The 15,641-nt window shown below is 35.2% G+C and overlaps 1 protein-coding gene across 3 annotated transcripts; it reads right to left on the reverse strand.

Moving 5' to 3' along the window:
• Window positions 1–629: 629 nt before the first annotated feature.
• Window positions 630–15,062, reverse strand: LOC132615650 (U11/U12 small nuclear ribonucleoprotein 48 kDa protein). 3 transcript variants are annotated; one of them, XM_060330267.1, is made up of 6 exons: window positions 13,284–15,062; window positions 12,473–12,590; window positions 4,925–5,032; window positions 3,883–4,631; window positions 995–3,776; window positions 630–909 (listed from the first exon to the last, which is right to left on the reverse strand). In XM_060330267.1, the coding sequence occupies exons 1-4, from the start codon at window positions 14,648–14,650 to the stop codon at window positions 4,026–4,028; spliced, it is 2,199 nt and encodes a 732-aa protein (XP_060186250.1). In that variant the 5' UTR covers window positions 14,651–15,062; the 3' UTR covers window positions 630–909; window positions 995–3,776; window positions 3,883–4,025. The 3 variants fall into 3 exon arrangements, with proteins under 3 accessions (XP_060186250.1, XP_060186251.1, XP_060186249.1); XM_060330268.1 differs by lacking the exon at window positions 995–3,776; XM_060330266.1 differs by having other exon boundaries at window positions 630–3,776.
• Between the last annotated feature and the right edge of the window lie 579 nt (window positions 15,063–15,641).

A 15,641-nucleotide genomic window follows, 5' to 3' on the forward strand; every position in this document is an offset into this window, starting at 1 on the left:
AACTATATCACATAATTAAGACAGAGGTAGTAGTATTCATTGATCTGATACCCCAATCGCTCCTTTTATCGCTCGCTAATTCGTTAAAGAAAACAAACTGTCATTTAAGGATTATACTTCCATGGTAAATCTGTTCCTATTCATCTTTACATTTATATACTTATATTTTATTTTGCAGCAAGATGTATATTTAATACACATAACAAGCTACTAAATTATTCTTTTGGCACAGCATATTCCCCGACCTGTCCATTTAGAGTCTGCTGTTCCCATTACTCAATGAAGATTAGGAATGCACCTAGAAAAAGCATTATAGATAAACTCTAGGCATTTTCGAAAGATGCATGACATTGCTTAAAGAATTTTTGGCATCTGGTAATAAGAAATTTAGAATGACTCAATGCGATATACAAAGTAACAAATACAAACATTGTAGATAGATGTCAAAATTGATTGATGCTAACTGGTAGACAAACGTACAAACACGGTGATTAACATTTGTTCATACGTATATCAGAAATGAAATTAAATGGGTACTGTATGACATTTAGTTTTGCAAGGCCAACCCCATAGATGAGGTGAACATAAAATATTGTCCTGCCTGGCAGAGTATCGAGAGACATTAATAATTCCAGAGGGTATTGATAAGGCTCGTCATTCAATAATTCGTAAAAGTCAGTCTCGAGGTGCTTACTATCCAACACTATTCACACGGAGCAGATTCTTTTGAGCAAAAAAAAAAAAATCCTCATATGACAAATAATTCAGGTTATACCTAGGCATTAGAAACAACAAATCTTAGAATTCTCTAAACCCTGTTTTAACTAATTAGCAGATGCTTCAAGCTCCCAAGGCTTCAGTTGGGTATTAGTGTGGCCATCTTTATTGTGACTGCCTCACTTTGTAAGTCTGCAATATAAAGCACAAAAACAGTTAGACTGCAACCTGAAAAATTTACACCCGAAGAAGGAAGCATCAAGCGTACATCTCCTACCTGGAATGTCTTTTGCAATATACCTACTGTAGATGACACTTGCCCGTGTACATTCAGCAAAATATTGCAACCATAAAACTGATGTATCATTCCCGTATTATATCGGATGTCATCCTTAATATACATACGCTTATCCAGATGTGAATCTAGCATGTATACTACGACTAACTTTCTAAAACATAATTGGGTTTATACTTGTATATTGACTCATAATTTTTTCCTTTGATAAGTACATTGATGAACAATTAAACAAAGCAACAAAACATAAAACAAGAGAACATCTATCCACATCTTCATGTCATTCTTGAAATGCTTAGTTTTAGATGCTTTCTCGTCCACAAGGATGCCGGGGCAGTCAACTACAGAAGCTATTGATCTTGTCAAGAGATTATTGGAGCAGTATAAGGACAAAAAGCGAGACTTACACATGGAGTTCATTAACCTGGAGAAGGCATATGATAAAGTCCCTTGGGAGCTCCTTTGGAGATGCTTGGAGTCTAGAGGTGTGCTTGTGGCCTACATCAGGGCAATTAAGGACATGTACGAGGGTGCCAACACCCGAGTTAGGACAGTAGGAGGTGATTCAAAACACTTTTCAATCGTGATAGGGTTGCACCAGGGATCAGCCCTTAACCCGTTTCTATCTGCCTTAGTGATGGAACAATTGACGCAACATATTTAAAAGGAGGTGTTGTGGTGTATGTTATTTGCAGACGACATAATTTTCTTTGAAGAGACGCATAGTGGAGTTAACGATAGGCTGGAAGTTTAGAAATGACCTGAGAATCTAAAGATTTCAAGTTAAGCAGAACTAAGACAGAGTACATGGATATGCAAGTTCAGTGACGCGACGCAAGAGACAGATGTGGAAGTGAAGATCGAGGCTCAAGCTATACCCAAAAAAGGAAGCTTCAAGTATCTTGGGTCCATAATACAAGGGGACAGAGAGATTGACGATGATGTCTCACATAGTATTGGAGCAGGATGGATGAAATGGAGGCTCGCCTCCAGAGTGCTTTGTGATAAGGAGGTGTTGCCTAGGGTGAAAGGTAAGTTCTACAGAGAGGTGATTAGACCAACATTGTTGTATGAGGCAGAATGATGGCAAGTCAAGAACGCTCAGGTAGCGGAGATGAGGACGCTCAGATGGATGTGTGGTCATACTAGGAGAGATGATTGGATATGAAGTTATATGGGACAAGGTCAGAGTGACCTCCATGGCGGACAAGATGAGAGAAGCGAGACTGACATGGTTCGGGCATGTGAAGAGGAGGTGTGAGGATGCGCCAATTAAGAGGTGTGAGAGAGTAGCGATCGCAGGAGTTAGGAGAGGTAGAGGTAGGCCGAAGCAGAACTGAGGAGAGCTGACAGAGGGCATGACCTTATATAGGGAGATTTGGAGATAGAGGATTAGGATTAAGATAGAAAGTTAGTAGGTGGTTGAGTTTTGTCACGCTGTGTGTGAGAGGGGCTAGCCTTTCCATCTCCTCTTCTCTTTTCTTAGTAGTATTATTTAGGTATCATGTAGATTATTATCCTTATGTGTGTGTTACTATGTGTTGCTCCATTTGTTTTATATCTTGATATATTGTTGTCTTCTTTTCTTGCAATCCTGCATTGACTACGTTTCTTTTGAGCCAAGAGTATCGGAAACAGCCTCTCTACCCACAAAGGTAGAGGTAAGGTCTACGTACATCCTACCTCCCCCCCCCCCCCCCACCCCCAACCCCCCCAGATCCCACTTGTGGGATTACACTGGGTATGTTGTTGTTGTTCTCGTCCACAGGAAGCAATTCCTATTATAGTAAAAGACAAGTTTATTCTAACTCACAGAATCTCTTTTTTTTTTTTTGGGTAAAGCTAACTCACAGAATTCAGGTACCACAACTCCACAAGGCATCAAGGTTGTATTATAGCTGCTAACTTAAGAATCCTATTGACTAATTCTACAACGATCTATATTTTGTGTGGCTCTCACCACCTGATTTCTGTTAGTAAAAGTACAAGAACAATCAGATTTTGCAGATGTGGCTGCCCCACTTTCTAAGTCTGCCATTGGAAGTACATAAATAATAAGATTGCACCTTTAAAGGTCTACACCTGAAGCTGCATCAAACATAGCCTTCTACTTGTTATGTCCTCTGTAATATTACTAACATACATGACAGTTACCCATATGTAAAGTGACAAATATTGCCGCCATAATACTACTGCATTATTCCTGTATAGTCATGTATAGTTATGCAACAACAGCAACAACCCAGTGAAATCCCACCATGCGGGGTCTGAGGAGGGTTCATAACTGGAATGTCATCTTCAACATGCCTAAAGCTAAGTTTTGAAGCCTTTAGAACCAGATACTTCACCCAGTTGTGAACCAAGTATGTAGCAGGCAAATCATACTTTAATAACTTGTGTTTACACTTGCACATAGAAGCACAACCAAGCAAACCAAAAGATTTAGCATTAGATCTGTGCAACAATGTTTGCTCCAGAAATAAAAAAGGAACTCAGCAACAAATGTTTATGATTCAGGTCAACCTACACCCAGCACAATGGAAAAGAACAACTTACTATATGATGTGCACATGAAGAACATTATCACTGGTGTTCTAGCCGTATACTATGTGCAATTGAAAATCCAAGAGAGAATTATTTCTTTGGATAGGGGAAAAAGGAAGAAGAATAGTAAATCTAAGAAGACAATGCCAAGAAAAATCAATATAAAGGATACATGGAAGGATACAGGAGGATAAACTGCAGACACCTGCATGACTTCCTACTGCAAGGTTCAATGGGAAAAAAACAACCAGGAAAAAGATTTCAGTCTTACCTGAAAAAGCAAAATAAATTAAGTATCCAGGTTAGTCAAAACCATAACTGCTTACCTAGCCAATTTGACCAGTAGAACAAAAGGCACCAGTCGCAAGAAATTCTTTTCTGATAAGATCAGTCACAGCAAATTCTGATGTTGATGCATCTCCAGATAACCTGACAAATAGAGAACTAGCTGCAATAGTTGGACATTTTCTCAATGTTTCTGAGGTTCTGATGGATCATATCGGTCTTCAAAATCATCACCATCCCTTGCCTTCCGTTTCTTGAGGTCAAGATTACGACCACTTCTCTCCCTATGTGAACTACTTTTCTCAATTGATTTGTGGTACCTTCTGCTGGATCTTCTGGAAAAATTATCTCTAAAATCGTTTGAATAGTCTCTCTTCTCTTGGCTGATTGATTTTTCACGCAAAGAGGCACCACCGTCTCGCTTATTTGGGCTTCTAGAGTAATCGTTTCTCTCCTGTCTGGATCTCCCATTACTTCTCTCGGCCACTAAATGTCGATGATGCCACTGAGATGCTTTTTCCATATTTTCAGAATAATCATCTTTGAAGCCTGCTGAATGGACTTCTTCATCAGTATGAAACTCTTTCCTATAACCACCCTCCATTCCTTTTCTTAAAGCAGATGAATCCAGCTGCATCTTTCCAGACTCAGCTTTATCCATATAATAATTATCCGGCCTGTAGGTTGCAGAAGGCGGAAATTTGGCCTCTTCGGCTCCTTTTGTTGGACAATTGATGGTATCTGCTTGTTTGATTTCCTCCATGTATTCCCCAATTATGTCCCTCATAACCTAAAGGTAGAAGAGGATAACAATGAAATGTAAAAGAAAAAGGTGATTAAAGAACAGAAAGAAGTCATTGCTGAATACACAAAATGAGTAGACATGACGATCCAGATTTGTAACAAGTTCAAATGATTGAAATCCACAAAGCTTTCTGCATTACAATATGGGCATGTATAGAATTCTTCTTGGTAAATTGGTTTATTAAGGAACAAAGACAGACTGAGGTGGGATATATGCATGACCTGATAGGAAAATAACAGAGGAAAACATATGGCCAAATATTAAGAAGATAAATGTACCTGTGTTGTTGACCGCTTCATCTTCTTTCCACGATATGACATTCTTCTACGTTTGTAGTCCCTTTCCTCAGCTAATAATTCCTCTCTCGTCTTTGTTCTGTTTGAGTCCTGAAATGTCACACGAAAGATTAAGAAAAGAGTAAGAGTCTAATTGATAAAACCAAAAGAACTGAAGCTTGAAAGTTTAATTACATATCACTAAATAATATTTAATTCACCAATTTTAAGTGAATTTCGCATCACTGAAGCATTTAAGTCACTGAATTTTAAGGAATCAAGGTATTACGTTATCATCTGAATGTCTAATGCTAAGAAGGTGTTTGGCTATACTTACAAGCTTGTCGAACTAGCTGCTTATAAGTCAAAATCAGCCAAAAGCCATAAGTTTGGTCACCCCTAACTTATGATTTACAGCTTATATGCACATTTGGTTTGACCAAACCTTTTATGATTTTATCCAAAATATCTTTTATCCGCTCCGAAATACTCTTCACAAAATATAACTTTTAATTATCTCTCTATTTTATTTCCGCCATTCGTCCTTTTTCATGTAGAAAGACTTTTAAATTTACACTCCCTCCGTCCCAAAAAGATTGTCCTCTTTTGACTTGGCACAAAATTTAAGAAATAAAGAAAGACTTTTGAAATGTGTGGTCCAAAACAAGCCTTAGATATTTGTGTGGCTGTAAATCATCTCATAAAGTTAAATTGTTTCTAAATATATAGAAAGGGGACAATCTTTTTGGGATAGACTAAACAAGAAAAGAGGACAATCTTTTTGGGACAGAGGGAGTATTATTTTGTAAATAGCTCTAAGGTCTTCTGAGCCGAGGGTCAATCGGACACAGCCTCTCTAACCCACAAAGGTAGAGATAAGGTCTCCGTACATTCTAACCTCCCCAAACCCCACTTGTGGGATTACACTGGGTATGTTATTGTTGTTGTTGTAGCTTTAAGGATATTTTTCAGTCATTTACCGGAAAAAGTGCTTATCAACACCTTTTTACCAAACAAATTAACTGCTATCATCAGATTTAGCACTTCTATCCAAACACGTTGCTTGTTTATAAAATCCATTTCAGCACCTAGAAGTAATTTTCAACACTCGATGCGATGCTTATCAGCTTACCCAAATGGGTTCTAAGTATAAAATGTCTCATTCATTATGTAGATGGAAGCCAAAAAAATATTACTCCCTCTATCCCAATTTATGTGATACACTTTCCTTTTTAGTCTTTCTCAAAAAGAATGATACATTTCTATATTCAGAAATAACTTAAACTTAAAACTTCCTCTTCTACCCTTAATGAAATAATTTGCAACCACGCAAATATCTATGCCTTGTTTTAGACCACCAGTTTCAAAAGTCTTCTTTATTTCTTAAACTCCGTGCCTAGTCAAACTATATCACCTAAATTGGGAAGGAGTATTAGAGCCCGTTTGGATTGGCTTATAAGTTGCTTATAAGCTGTTTTCAGCTTTTTTGAGTGTTTGGCTGGCCAGCTTAAAGTCATTTTGTGCTTAAAATAAACCCAAAAAAATAATTGGGCCCATTTGACTTAGCTTATCTATAGTCTAACTTATTTTTTTTGGCTTATAAGCTGTTTTCAGCTTATAGGCATAAGCCCATCCAAACAGGCTCTTAGTTCCAACATCCAGGAAGTTTCTAATCTATCTATATATTATTAAAAAGAGGATAGTTTGTAATAGAATTTGGACAAGTGGCAGCGCAGGAGAATGCCATGTGTTAGTTTTAGGACAACAATTAGTTAATAATTAGTTAATTTTTAATTTTGATATAAATATACTGATTTACAATTAAAAAATATTAGATAAAAAAGGATGTGCTCCAGAATATTAGAGCCAAGCAAACCCACAATCATCCTATAATGGGGTGAGCACGTTCTATATTGTTGTTCTTCTTTGTTTTTTGTTTTTTTTATTTTCAAATACTTATTGCTAATGTGTATTTACTTTCTTATTTGATTACTTGAAAAAAAATGTTTTATAGTATGTGTTTTTCCTTTCTTTTTAAGTTACGTTAGATATTATCCACATTTTTTATAATTTGAATGTATAATTAAAAAAATGAATTTAAATATTCATTAAAATCCCAACCGTGTCCTAAATTTAAGCTCATTATACATTTTTTAAAAGGAGAGTCAAATTTTTTCCCTGTAATTTCTTTTACGTGTTTCCTTCAAAATTTTAAAATGGAAATTTTATATATTAGATTTTCAATTCTGTAATTTTTCTTACTATCTATCGTTCAAAATTTTAAAATAGGAATTTTACAAATTAGATTTTCAATTTTTACATTTATCTACGCGTAGTAAGAATGACTACATTTTGTAGGAGAAACCACAATGAGCAGTTGTAAGTACTGGAATTGTATTAATGATTTGTCAAAAGAAAAATAGATAAATAATAGATTTGAAACTAATTTAAACTTCTCCACATGTTTAACAAATGGATAAATATTATTGCTATAAGTTAGGAGATATTATCTCGAGCAAAACATGAAATTTAACTTTTTGAACAATTTCCGTCACATAAGGAATAACCAATTTAAAAATTTGAACATTTTTTACCATTCAGTTTTTTTAAATTAATATAACTTCTTATACCTAAACCAACCTCAAGCACTCACCCACGTTCCCCATTTCCCTACCCATTTTCCATTACCACCTCTAACTCAACTGTTTTATGTTTTAATGCACTAATGCTATAACATCAATTTATTATACGATATCTTACATAACTGAGTTGATGAAGATGCTGGAACTAAGGGAGAAGGGTTACGTTTAGGCAGAATCTTGAACGAAATGGTTATTTTGAATGGTTGTTGCAGGCATCAACGGAAACTAAGAAGGTTGATGCAGAATGCTGAGAGCATTACGAAAATAGCCACTGCAAGCTAAAGATAAGTATTTATCATTTGTCAATTTTTTTGAGACTTGTATATTTATATATATATATTAAACCTGCACCATAACAGTGCAACCATACTTACAAAAACCCCACCATGCTGAGGACTACTGCTTCACAAGGAACCTATCATATCAACTAGTGATTCAGCCTCCTCTACATAGTTTTCTTTACACCAAAAGTGAAACAAAATGACACAATTCATCTTGATTTTCTGCACAGAATTGCATTTGTCTTCAAAAACTCTATTGTTCCTCTCCTTCCAAATTATCCACCAAATAACTGCTGGGACAAGTTTCCACCAACTCTTTTGTCTTACTACTCCCCCATTATAGTTCCAGCACTTCAATAGCTCACAGCTGTTTGCCGGCATAGTCCAACTTAGCCCTACCATGTTCAAGAAAAATTGCCACAATTGTATAGTGAAAGGACAATGTATAAATAAATGGGAGTTACTTTCTCTGGCTGCATCACACAGAACACATCTAGTACATAGATGAAAACCCCTACTCCTTAAGTTTTCCTGGGTGAGACATGCTTCTCTTGCTACCAGCCAAGAGAAACATGAAACCTTATACGGGGCCTTAGTCTTCCAAATGGATTTCCATGGCCACTGATCGGATTGTGTATATTGCCTAAGCTAATAATTGTATGCTGATTTGACAGTAAAAACACCATTATTGCCATGGTTCCAGTACAAAGAATCCTCAGATTCTTTAAAACCTTGAAATTGTTCCAAGGTCTTGAATAATTCCACACCATTATCATTTGTCAATTTGTATAAAAGTTTAAGTTTTTGACTAGATTAAAAAATATGTACGTTGAAAAGAGAATTTGTTTCCTAAGCTTTATGTATGTTTAATTACCTTCCTTGCAGGGAGAGAAGGTGAGAACTGATTTAAATTCATGTACATCCAAATGACTAGGAGTTTTCGTCTCAAATAGACATGTAAGTCAAGGCCTCCCGGTTGCGTTATTATTCATTTATTTTATAATTTATTATTTATTTTGTGTATTCTTGCTTAATTCTCTTTTGTAATTTGGTCTCTTTAATTTGTATCCTCTCTAATTGTTCACATACATATGTAAATGTTAATCTAATGAAGAAACCGTGTAAGTGTTTGAATCACCTTTAGTGTAATAATTATCTATAATTTTTCGTATTTGCGATCAAAGCTGCCAAAAATCGGGACTTTGATCCGATAACATATATTAGTACACAACACATATCATAACATTTTAGGATATGTTGTTTCAAAACAGATAAGAAGAGAAAGGCTGAACATGTACAACCGGATGTTGGAAGTACTTATGCTACAACCAACTCTCTCTCACTTATCACGACTCCTGAACAATCTCATACAACAGTAATGTAATTTTCTTATAATGTTTCAAGGTTCTACAATTCTATAATTGTCATTTAAGCAATGTTGAATGAGTTACCGAATATGAAACTAATTATCCTAAATTTTACACTTAAATCATTCAAGTTTAACGAGGCCACAATTTCATATAATTAATTTCATCAAACATTATCTGCACCGTGTGCGGGTTCTAGGTAATTATGGTGCCAAGTTTATATGGATATGAACATGAATCTGTGTTATATATATACATGAATTTGTGATTATCAGTGTGCAACCTATTTTATGAATCTTTCGTTCTGAAAAAGTTCTATATGGATTATAAAGACATGTGGTAGTATTTTGGAATCATCATTGAGGTAAAAAATTAAAGTTACTACTTCTCCTAAGTATTTATTTCTTGCATCTATCTAATAGATTTGCAATTAACAAAAAATGCAGCAAGCAAATGCACATTTTGAAATGGTATATTTTTCAAACTGTACAGGGCATATCTTAAGGTGATGATAATGGTTTATTTATGTTTTATATTTCTTTTAAGCATATCGCAATTATGGCTTTGTGCAACTGGAGAAAATCACTTGATTTTAACTATATATATATGAGTGCCTTTTGAGGATTATTTATTGGAATTTTGTATGGCTTTGTTGCGGGAATTAGCCAAAGATAATTATGGAGGGAATAAAAAATATTACACATCGGATCAAGTTTTCTTATTAATCTTAAAAAACTAGAATTTTTAGACGCTAGGTACTCCTCCATGAAGAGTACGATGATCACGAAAGATTTAAAGCTGAACGTTATTATTTAGTACTCCTATAACAATAGTGTTCCCTTCTTAGTGGAAGAGGAAAACGAAACATTTTTATCAATCTGTCACTAAGGATACTGTTTATGAATACTTATTTATCTTATAAGCTATTTTTGTTATGTCTCTAGACGAAATAGATGTTTGATTGGTCGATGAGATACCATGTAGTGATGACACAGTTTTATTGTGAGAACAGCTAATGCAATAAGAAATCGAAAGTGAATTTACATGCAACTCAAGCCATTTTAGTCAAATTAATAGAAAGTAAGTTGTTGAGTATCTTCGTTGGCTTGATGTTACGATCACTTGAATAAGGCAAAGATGTTCATCTTTACGTGCCATCTGGTAAGTATACAGATGTGAAGAGACATCAGCTCCGTTAAAGACCCTCTTTCCAAACTTCTTCTACAATGAAGCTATTGTCATCAAGGGCGGAATCACTTTTTCTTCTAGAATGGCCGCTCTTGACTTCATATTTTGGTGATGAAAGTGATACAATTTTCATGAATAACAACGGAAACAAGGCAAAAAAAGTTTGCATGAAAAAGGTCTGGTGCTTCTGTTTTTGGCATTGCAATATGTTTTGCGATTTGTATATAGATTTTGGGTATATTACTTTTACTGCTGGGTTGCATGAGATAGTTGGTCATAAACCTATCATTTGGTCAAATATTAAGATATTAACATCCTCTCTTCAAAACAGAAATAAGTCATATGTGGGAATTTACATCTAAGTTTGTACATTTCAAATAGGGAATGATGGGGCCAAGGGGGTGATGCCATGGAGAGGTGAGTTTCATGAAAATTTATCATCTTGCGTATGTGAGGATTCTTAGGTTGAACTATGAATCAAAATGGACCGGGATCGAAAAAAAAGTGGTAAAAGTAATGTCGATAAGAGGAAATATGTTGAGGCAGTTGTTCATGATGGACAATTGGTGAAGGCAATGTAATAAGAAATAACAGGCAGGTTTGGGTATTTATTTTCTAAAATGTGTAATTTTTTCTATAATTGTTTTTAAAAAAAATGTATATTTATCCATTTCTTATTCCACCGTTAAATGTACATTATTTGGCATTTCAAACCGAAGTTGCAGCTAATATAAAAGAGTCTAAAATATTTGTTCAACAAAATGATACTATTTTATTTCTATTTTTTATCTTTGTAATTTTTTTTATAAATAAAGAGATAAGATAAGTATTTTCATGACATTTTGAGAGTTTGTTAAGCTTAACTGGCAATAACAGAGTATCTATATCATAGAAAATCTTAATCTATAATAAGACTGATCCCAAAAAAAAAAAAAAAAAAAAAGAATATAAAATCTGCAATATGTCACACATGGTTCATATTACATTTATATCTATAAATCTCTTTGTTTCTTTAAAATAATCCGCGCATTGCGCGGGTACTTATACTAGTTTTTTTTTTAAAACTGGTACTATTCCAGTAAATTTCCAATTTTGTTATATATTAACATTCTTCGTATGAATTTTTTTTTAATTACTTAATCTATATAAACCCAGATAATTATCAAAATTAGCTTTTAATATGAGTTTTTAGATTTGTAAGAGATGCATTTATATGATATTTAGTGATTGCTCATCATCCATTCACTGATAACCCAAATTTGTAACACTTAAAATTTTGAAGAAATTGTAAATGCCACTTGAGGTCACTTGGTTCACAGAATAGTTGAGATCCTCATGCCGGTATAGTTATGCGGAGATTAATAATATGAGTACATCTTCTAACGATATATGTTCTTCCGTGTTGCACCCAATATAAGATAATAGCTATACTGGAAACAAAAATGTCAACCAAACACAGGATAAATAATACTACCATGACTATTTTTTCCTAATCTCTCCAACCAAACGAACCCTTATATGTAATAAGTTGATCTTTAATTTTCACATCAAATTTGTATTTGTTCAGCAAGCATAAATTGGTCCTTTGCAACCTTTCGTACTAGCAGAAGTGCTCTCACACAGTAACTTCCATAAACAGTTTGGCCAACAAGAGCAATAAATTCGAAACTTCTAGACAGACATCAACAGCTTGAAACACATTCCAGTTTTGTATTTCTCAAAAAACACATTAAACTTTAAAAAATAACAGTCTTTTTGGCAGCATGTCTCTACTCAGTGCTAGAAGAGACGATGAGGAAAGGAAAAAACAGAGAGCATCAATTTTTATTTTCCTTTATTGTACTCTATTAGGTGGAATTTTCCCAGGAAGATCTATCAGCCCGGAAAACAGAAATATAAGCAAGAAAAAAATCCTCTTTTATGTTTTACCTCCCAAAACCAGAAAACAATTTCAGAAGCTACTTCTATCCTGAATGTTGATTCTACACTGGTCATTATCACTATAGGGTTATATATAGTTGTTGCTTCACGATAAGTAATGATTCAAAGTACCATTTTGACAAGCAAACATACCTGATTATTTCGCGAGCGCTGCCACAGAAATCCATCATGCTCAAGCAGAGCCCTGTAATTAGGGCGTTTTTGCCGTTCCTCATCTGCTTTATTCAAAATGTAAGTGTGCTCCATCGATCTGCCAAGAAAACAGCTTAGCAATATACTCCAGGACTAATATATCTTTTATTTCATGCTTGATGAAAAATGTGAGATCAGAAAAACCAGCAATAAAAGACTCCTATTCTTGACAACTTTGCACAAATTGTAGACGTTGTATCTTTGAATCACTATTTTAAGTATTTTATCACAGACCACAGCAATAAAAGACTCCTATTCTTGACACCCATCACAAATTCTATTCATCTGCATATAAATCAACTGTAAGCCAGATACAACTTTTTACATAGTTCAAGATAGGCTTTTCCACCCTCCAACTGTATCTTATTGCCATATGCATCTACATAGATAGTCATTACAAAACCAGCTGAAACTCTGGGCTTAGTTGCAATGTCATTCATGAATCATAACTTACAATTTGAACTAAGTTAACCCCCAACTTTTGACATCTATGCATACACAATTCTTTTCAACAGAAAGCATGCACTTGCCCAAAAAAAGCTTAAATGTCGCAAAAAATGACAGTAAAATGAAAACAAAACTAATAGAACACTTAAGTAAGAGTTACTGAACTTTTGTGTTTTTTCTTAAATAGGCAGAGGCTAACATGTATAGAATTGCCAAAGTACTCGTAGACCAAATGCTGGGATGCACATCTAGACATCTGGGCATCTTCAGAAGTACCATTCTAAGAAGAGCAAAATTAATATACCGTTGGTAAGCTGGAAGTGATGGTAAACTCCTTAATGCTTTGAGCTTTTCTTCAAGCATAGATCGTTCATGCAATGCTGCAACAGCTGCTGCTACTTGGGAAACAAAAATCGGGCTTTTAGAGAGTGCTTCATCCGATGATACATTCGTTCCCTCATTCTCCATTCTACTTTTAAGCGGTTCACCGCTTAAACTTTTGTCATCCCCTTTTTGCCTATCAGTCGATTCATTGAACATGCAAGAACTAAACGCACAAGCACATATACATTGCTTTACCATATTAATAGCAAACAATTTCCCGTTCATTTCACCATATAACACAGAAAGTTGGGTTGCCAACCACATCAACACCTGAACTAAGACGGGACACTTAAAACTTCGGTTACTCAAAACTGACCCCTCAGCCTTACTAGCTAAATCGATAGATTCCCTAACAATAGCCTTCAAACAAAGCTTAAACAATACAATTATATGATCCCTCATTGCTAAATCAAGCACAATATTATAACACCTAACCGAACTAACAACTACGCACGTCGACAAACACTCCACACTACTCATCCCTAATCCCAAAATCGTGCGAAGCACGCGATACGAATACGTAAAAGGAAAATCACTCCAACGATCCGTCTCGTTCCTAATCGCATACACCTCCGAAGGAAAAAGAACCTTAATAAACTCAAATTCATTCGGAAAAAACAACGAATTCCGACCAAAATTAGAACATTCTGAGGATAAAATAGCAGGCAAAGTAAGCATTGGTGGAGTTGCATTTTCATTAATTGGGAAAGAAACAACACCAGGACAATTAGAATAAAAGAAATCAGGATTTTCTATGTCAAGATAATTTTCAAGACAGAAACAAAGGTCTGATTGTGAATTTGACGTGAAGGTGAAGGGGTTTGGGTAGGTAGTTGTTGTTGGTTGTTTAACGTTTGGATCGATTGTATCGTTTTCCGCAGGGGTAAGGTCTGTGTGCACTGTACCCTCCCCAGACTCGACTTTGCGGGATTCAACTGGGTTTGTGGAGGAGCGGACTGTGTGGGTGTGGGGGTATTTTAGTAAACTGTGTAGGGTTTGGATGTTGTGATTGGAGGGGATGGTGTGTGAGGGGCAATGAAGGGAGTGGGAAAAGAGGGAAGAAATGGGAAGGTGATGGTTCGGATTGAAAGGGCATTGAATTAATGGGTGGGACGGAGAGGGGTTAGGGAGGGGTATTAGGGAGGAGAGAGTAGTGGAAGAGAGGTTGAGGAGAGATGTAAGAGATGAGAGAGCATTAGGAAGATCATTGGTGGGCTGGTGCTGAAAGTAAGGTGGTGGAGGAAAGGTGGTGGACGGTGGCGGTGGAGGAAATGGATTCATTTCCATTTGAGTTTGGAGTTTAGAAGAGTGTGGTTTTGGCTGCCGGTGGAGCCGTGGGAGGAGTGGCACGAGGGTGAGACGGGGATTCCGAGTTTATTTCTTTTTCATTTTTTCAATACATATATTAATGAGAAATTAATTTAGAGCCTGTTTGGAAAGCCACATGAACTTGGGCGCAATTGGAGGGGGGGCTCGAGAATTGCTCTAATTACATGTTATTTTTCCAATGCCTTTCTTTTCTTTTTAATTTACTTTTTATTTTTATTCTATTTTTCTTTTTAATTTATTTTTTATTTTAACTTCTTAAATTCTTTTTTATACCTTTATCTCTCATTTCCCAATCGTTACTTCACGTGCTTCGGTTTTTTTCTTAATTCTTATTTTTTATTTTCCACTTACCTATGTTATTATTCTAATTTTTCTAAAAGAATTATACCTCGTAATATTAAAAAGAATAAGTCATCCACAAACTTGACTTATAATGGGTGATATCATTAAAGTTGAATTTCGTTGTTAAATGAGGTTATATGCAAACTTAACTATATTAGAATTACTAAATTACCTTTTAAACTTTAAATAATATTCTCATTTTGATACGATCTCGAGGAACACACATGAGCCAAATCAAGCATATGACGTATGGATGATTGTTTGGTCGTGTGGAGCGAAGATAAGATGGTGGGACACGATGGTGGCTAGCTATGCAAGAGGTTATTTTCGCAATTCAAGTCATTATCCCTTATGAAGACTGCCAAACAAAGTCCTTACTTCATTAAGGGTATTTTTGTAATAGTTAGTATAGTTTTCTTTAGCCTAGTAGTATAAACATTGTACTTAGTTTATTTCATTACTTAGTTTATGAATTATGATGAATAGAAAGTTGATAGGATTATCATAGTTTGTTTGGCTTACTAGCCTTTAGGTTTAGACTTAGTTGATGGAGTGTAATTCCATTGTTGGCTTATGAACCAATTATTCATTAATTTCATGAAGAGTT

Source organism: Lycium barbarum, chromosome 10 (assembly GCF_019175385.1).
Source record: "Lycium barbarum isolate Lr01 chromosome 10, ASM1917538v2, whole genome shotgun sequence".
Lineage (NCBI taxonomy): Eukaryota > Viridiplantae > Streptophyta > Magnoliopsida > Solanales > Solanaceae > Lycium > Lycium barbarum.

Coding starts and splice junctions, on each gene's coding strand:
- LOC132615650 (XM_060330268.1), bottom strand. CDS start 14,650: ATGGAAATGAATCCATTTCCTCCACCGCCACCGTCCACCACCTTTCCT. Junction 12,591..13,283: donor TCACTTCCAGCTTACCAACG/GTATATTAATTT, acceptor TTTTCTTGGCAG/ATCGATGGAGCACACTTACA. Junction 5,033..12,472: donor AGCGCTCGCGAAATAATCAG/GTATGTTTGCTT, acceptor GTGACATTTCAG/GACTCAAACAGAACAAAGAC.